Raw genomic sequence first — 7,016 nt, 5'->3', positions numbered from 1 at the left:
TCACGCGGACGCGTCGGTCACGTGGAAGCGTCGCTGAGCAATTCTTCAAATCACGTGTACACGTCAGTCACACGTACGCGTCACCATGGCTACTTCCAAATCACGCGCACGCGTCAGGTGCGCGTGCGAGTCGCTCCTCGCAGCCACCTCCTTTTATTCTTGTGTTGTAGAGACTTCGTCAAATTCCACCGAATGCTACCTGAAATAAATAAAATTGCCTAAAACCCAAAATAGCATCCATAGTGGCTAAAATATAATTAATTCTTAGATAAACTCAACAATTTAAGTGCAAATTCACTAGGAAAAGATAGACAAGATGCTCATGCATCAATATGTAACTACTATGATTGTAGATACATATTTGCCAGTGAAGAAGCTTGGAGAACTTTTGGTTATGATATACAAATCAAAGAACCTACTGTAATTAGATTACCTTTTCATCTACCAGATGAACATCTGGTTATTTTTAGAGATGAAGAAAGTATTGAAGATGTTATTAAACGATCTGATAGCAAGTTAACAAAATTGGTAGTATAGATGGTTGCTAATAAGTCATATTTATTTTCCAAGTCACTTACTTACAATGAGTGTCCGAACAAATTTGTATGGAAAGATGACATGTGCACTTGGGATCCAAGGAAGTTGGGTTTCTCTATTGGTAGGTTGATCCATGTACCAAGAGGTGATGGGGAGGATTACTACCTTAGACTCTTGCTTAATGTCTGATGCGTGAGCATCTTTGCTATCTTTTTCTAGTGAATTTTCATTTGAATTGTTAAGTTTAATCAAAATTTAAATACTTTTTAGTCACTATGAATGCTACTTTGAGTTGTGTATGATTCTGTTTATTTTAGGTAGCATTCGGATGGATTTGACGGAGTTTTATAAAAGTAGAGGAAGAAAGTGGATGATGCTGTCAACTCTGACCTCCTTGCACTCTAACAGACATAACTTGAGCTATGAAGATCTAATTGATGCAGTTCTAGTGGCATTGGAAAGATAACTTCCAGAACTTTTCAACTCACAAACTAACTAGTAAGTGTACCAGGTCGTACCAAGTAATACCTCAGGTGAGTGAGGGTCAATTTCACGTGGATTAATGGATTAAGCAACAATGGTTGAGTGATTTACTTAGTCAGACAAACAAAAAATGGTGTTTGAGAGTTCAATAACATTAAACAGTAAATTCAGAGAATTAGAAAGCAAGCGGTAAATGGGTTGTGAAATATATATGAGAAAACAGTTAAGGTTTTGGAGTTGTTTATCTTCTGGATTTCTATTTCTTGCCAACTATTTTAATCATGCAAGATTCAATTCATGGCAAACTATATGTGACTAAACTCTAATTTCTTAGACCTTTTTAGTCTTCTCTAACCTTCATCAACCGCCAATTCCTTGGTCACTTGATTCCGATTAGAGGGTTAAGTTCAATTCTAGTTTATATGCCACATAAACCCTGATTACCCAAATATAAGAGGATTATATGTCACGTATCCCGTTAAGTACAGATAGTTAGAAATTTAGGAGAAGTTATTTTCAAACTGTTGTTCAAGTAAATTGCTTTTCCAAGGTTTACAAGAACTCAAATAGAATAAGGGTCATACTTCTGTCCACCCAGATTCATAAGATGAAGAACAAAAATAAATTCTTGAAATTGAAATCAAAACAGTAATTAAAATAGAAGAATAATAGTATCAATCCATACAATAAATAGAGCTCCTAACCTTAACAGTGGAGGTTTAGTTGCTCATGACTCAAAGAGAAAAACAAGGATTCTCAAAAACTGTAAAGTGCCGAATGAGGTAAGAGAGAAGAGAGGAGCCCGAAGGGCTGAATCTTTTCCCTTTTATATCTAATCCTAATTAATGTAAAATATATTTTCTAAAATTAAATAATATCTTTTCTTATTTGTAAATAAAATAAAGATTTTAATAAAAAAATTACATAGAATCTTCGTTGCTCAGCTTCAAGACACGTGGGGACCACAGCTTATCCTTGGATTGGCGCCAAACTTCACAAATGTGAAGTTAGACTTGGCCTTGGTAGCATGATTTTTTAGCACAAGCCCTTCTTCTGGCTCCTAACTTGGGAAAAGCCAAGTTAGGCGCCAATATGGCCGAATGGATTATGCGTGCTTGTCTTCCTCCGGCGCTTAACTTGGGAAATTCCAAGTTAGGTGCCAACATGGCCGTACAAATTGAAAAAAAAAGTGTATATTATTATATATTGTTGGAAAGATCTAAAAGTTAGCTTTCCAATGCTACTAAAACCGCATCAATTAGACATCTGTATCTCAAGTTATGTCTGTTAGAGTGCAAGGAGGTCAGAGTTGACAACATCATGCACTTTCTTCCTCTACTTCTATAAAACTCCGTCAAATCCATCCGAATGCTACCTGAAATAAACAGAATTACACACAAATCAAAGTAGCATTCATAGCGGCTAAAAAGTATTTAAATATTGATTAAACTTAACAATTCAAATGCAAATTCACTAAGAAAAGATAGCAAAGATGCTCACGCATCACAACACCAAACTTGAATTGTTGCTTGTCTTCAAGTACTCTAAAACTAATATAAACTTAGGATGTGAATTTGCATGAGAAGTGAGTACTCAATTAAACTCATATCTGTCTCAAAGTGGGGTTTATAGCACTGAAACTCCAAATAGTTTTGGCATCCCACTATCCTTGAATCTGATGATTGTCACTATCATTCAGAATTAGAATCCAGATAATATTATGAATTCTCTGGCCTTTTTACTTCGGATTAATCCTTGAACACAACAAATTTTCTTTCATTCTCTTTTCTTTGGTGCTTTGCACCTTGAGCCTAGCTGTAACTTTAAATGCTTTATCTCAAACTTTACTTGACACAAAAACACCACAAGCACTTAACTGGAGAACTCTCTTTGAGTTCTGATTTTCTTTTAATTATCCCCAGATAGTGGTGCTCAAAGCCTTTGGCATACTCTATTAATTACACTTGATCTCGACTCTTAGTGCTTTGTCTTAAGGGTCATTTGACACATTCACACCACAAGAATATGGCTAGGAAAATAACTCTTTGAGATTTAAATCATATTTGATCTTCTTATCCATTGATACTCAGAACCTTGGACCTTGCTTTTCTTTAATTTCTTTTTGCTGTTTCTTTTGCTTCAAGGATTAATTTCTTGTTTAATCTAGAGAATTCATAGTAGTTCTCTAAATTCCTATTCCTCATGCACCAACATCCTTTGATTCAAATTCAACTATGCACTGTTCATATCTAGCATTCAAAATCACAAATAATACCACCACAATTAAGTAAATAAAAATACTCTTAAATATAAACTCAATTTCTCATGCAATACTTCACTTCTTTTCTTTTCTTTTTAGATTCAAGCTCAGTGAGCGATACATGAGACAACTTTTTTTTTTTACTAAAAGTAAATAATGGAATGAAACTAAATCTAAGAACTGAAAGTACTAAAAGATCATGTAGATAATCAAAGCAACAGAAAACAGGAGACAACAAAATAAGAACGAAAGAAAAAGTAGAATGAAAGGAACTCAACCACCTCAATTATGTTAGTGGCCACCTCAGTTATGTTGGTGGCCATCTCATTCCTCAGGCTGTGCTCCTCCATGAAGAATATTCATCTTCCCATGGTGCCACTGATGATAAGGTACAGAGAGAACAGAGAGCTTGCTCGACCCAATATCCAAAGGGGTTGTACAAGTTTTCACAACATTCGCACTATTGAAGGTGTCACTTATGGATTATCAAAGATGCATGTTATGCACTTGGTCTGCTACAAGACAATAGGGAATTCATTGATGTAATTAAGGAAGCAAGTACATGGGCCTATGCTAAATATATCCATGAACTTTTTGTTATTTTGTTGATTTCAAAATTCAAATAGTTTTACTACCCCCCGAACACATGTGAAAAACATGCTACCATCGCTTTGCAGAGGACATTTTGTATGACATTAGAAGGATGCACCATTCACAAGGTAATTATTTATATATTAATGATCAATTAATATTTTTCAATATTCTCTTTTAACTAAAGTTATATATATAATTAATATTTATTAAATATTCTAATTAAATGTAGACATCAATCTACGTGAGGAACAGATAGTGAATTTAACTCTAATTAAGATTGAGAAGAAGATGCAAGCAAACAGAAGATCACTTAGAGTGTTTGACAAAATGCTTTATCCAGTTGTAGAAAACATTGATAGATTAGAAAATCGTTTGTTGATTGATGAATTGAATTTTGACCATGAGCTTTTATGCTCTTAATACACTGCATCGTTACATAAAATGAATAAGGAACAACAAGAAGCATTCTTTGAGATTATACATGTAGTTGAACAACAGAATAATGGTTTCTTCTTTCTTTATGGATACGATGGTACTGGAAAAATATTTGTGTGGAAAGCCCTTTCTGATGCAATTAGAAGCAATGGTCACATTGTATTAAATGTTGCTACAAGTAGCATTGCCGCATTACTACTTCCAAATGGATGTACTGTTCATTCAAGATTCAAAATACCACTGAATATTACTGAGGATTCCGTGTGTAATATTAAACAAGGTTATTCGTTGGAACGATTAGTTAGCAAAGCGAAGTTGGTCATTTGGGATGAGGCTCCAATGCTTAACAGACACTGCTATGAAGCACTTGACAAGTGAGTGAAGGATATTTTGAGATTTGAGAGTAACTACCAACCTGATTTACCATTCAGTGGAAAGGTCATCATTCTAAGGGAGGAATTTTAGACAGATTATTCTTATTATTCTAATGGGTTCATGACAAGAAATTGTACAAACATTTATAAATTGTTCATATTTGTAGAAGTCTTGTAAGGTTCTCGAGCTAACCAGGAACATGCAGCTTAATTATGGTGCTAATGAAGATGACTGATCAAAAGTAACTAATTTTGCACAATGGCTTCTTCATATTGAAAATGGATTAGCTAGTTATTCAACTGATGGTGAATCTGAGGTTATTATGCCATATGATTTAATCATACATGACCGGTACAATGCATTTGATAAACTGGTGGAGTTTGTATATCCAGACTTATTGTTGGAATACAACAAACAAGACTATTTCAAGGAATGAACTATCTTTGCACCGACACTTAAAATTGTAAATGAAGTTAACAACAGCATGATGGAGGATTTTCATAGTGTTGAAAGGGTCTACATGAGCTATGATTCATTGTGTATTGAGGAGGTTAATATGGGTCAGATTTCGATACATTTACAACTGACATGCTGAATGCAATAAACTGTGCTGGAGTTCTGCCACACATGCTGAAATTAAAAGTTAGTGTACCTATCATGTTGTTAAGGGACATTGATCAATCCAATGGATTTTGTAGTGGTACCAGGCTATAGGTGAGAAAGCCAAGCAACCATGTCATCGAGTGCTGGGCAAGTTGTTCTAATACCTAGGATGAACATGGTTCCGAATAACAAGATGCTTTCATTTGAATTTTAAAGAAGCCAATTTCTTATTATGCTTTCATTTGCAATGATAATAAATAAGTCTTAAAGACAAACTCGTAATAAGGTTTGATTATTTTTACTGAAACTTGTATTTACACATGGTCAATTTTACGTTACACTTTCTCGAGTTAAATCAAAAGATGGGATTAGAATTGTAATCCAAAATACCATGGGGGTGATTGAAAAAACTACCATAAATATTGTATATTGTGAAATTTTTTCAAAAAAATTATTAAACATAAAAGTGATGTTACAATGTCAATCATTTTGATTATACTCCCGTCTAATAAATATATAGTTTTTCATCTCATGTTATAATTTTATAATCTTTGAATTATTTCTGTTTTGTGCATCGCATGGGTGTATTTACTAGTAAAATTATGTAAATTTTAGATGAAACATACTGACTGAAAATCAATTTCTATATGAAAAGAAAATTAGTGTAATGCACTAATATTTATCATTAGTATGTGATTTATATGCATGTGGTTGCAGCACTTTTTCGCACGTTAAAAGCATGAATGACCATTGAAAAAATTTTTGCAACCTTCGAAATAAGTTATAAGAATTTTTTTTTTTTGTGAAAAACTTTTTAGGTCCATGATTAATTTTTACAATTTATAGATTTACATTTGATGTGAGCATATGTGTGTATGTTTTCGTAAGTTATAAAAAAAGAATAGGCTCAGGTACAGATATTTTATTTAGTTGATCCATTTTAATAAAAAAAACACTAACTTTAAATCAATATTAAAATTTTGATTTAATTATTTTATTATTTTTATAATTTCATTAAATTTATAATCACATCTTTACCATTTAAAAAATGGTAGAAACTCAGGTGCGACTTCATGTGAAGTTGATAACTGAGAGCCATTAGATGATTCGACTGATTTGACTAAACTCATCTAACGGCTCTCAGATATCAACTTCACATAAAGTCAATTGCACCTGAATGTTCAACTTAAAGAATATTTAATTCAACAGAAGATGCTAAAATTTATTCTAATTGAAATTAATTTTTCAAAAATATTTATTTAATTAATACTATTATCTCTATCCTTTTACAATTTTACGGTTCACAATTCAGTGATTCATTATCTCTTCCCTTCACATTTCACAATTCACATCTCCATCTTCCATAGCACTTCTTTCTCCATGCCTCGGTTCATCCCCCTTCAATTCTATCTTTCACACTCCCTCATAACACCATTGTCTATTATGCATCGTCTCCACCAGTGCCTTCATTTTGCGTCTTCGTTGTTGCCACTGCAATGAAGTCGAGTTGGTTGAACTACGCTGCTCGGTCATGCATTACAAGGAAAGATGAGTGACAGCCACGGGGGAATACTTGGACCTATTTGAAGAGATAAGCGTAGGAGTGTTTTTATGTACCTTTATGTATTTATTTTTGAGTTAGCTTCCATGTTTGCTGTTATATGTACGGATTTGGTACACGGGACACGTTTATGCACCGAAACGCCAAAAAGTGATTTGGCGGACTGAT

General features: G+C 33.7%; 1 protein-coding gene across 1 annotated transcript; it reads left to right on the top strand.

The window, feature by feature from the left end:
* The first annotated feature begins 4,315 nt into the window (after nucleotides 1-4,315).
* Nucleotides 4,316-4,687, top strand: LOC140175694 (uncharacterized). Its single transcript, XM_072204229.1, has one exon. The coding sequence runs from the start codon at nucleotides 4,316-4,318 to the stop codon at nucleotides 4,685-4,687; it is 372 nt and encodes a 123-aa protein (XP_072060330.1).
* Nucleotides 4,688-7,016: the final 2,329 nt, after the last annotated feature.

The sequence above is a fragment of the Arachis hypogaea genome, chromosome 10 (genome assembly GCF_003086295.3).
Source record: "Arachis hypogaea cultivar Tifrunner chromosome 10, arahy.Tifrunner.gnm2.J5K5, whole genome shotgun sequence".
Lineage (NCBI taxonomy): Eukaryota > Viridiplantae > Streptophyta > Magnoliopsida > Fabales > Fabaceae > Arachis > Arachis hypogaea.
This window is presented reverse-complemented; position numbering and strand designations above follow the sequence as displayed.

Bases quoted from the DNA above. Each gene is read 5' to 3' on its own strand.
- LOC140175694 (XM_072204229.1), top strand. From the start codon at position 4,316: ATGAATAAGGAACAACAAGAAGCATTCTTTGAGATTATACATGTAGTT.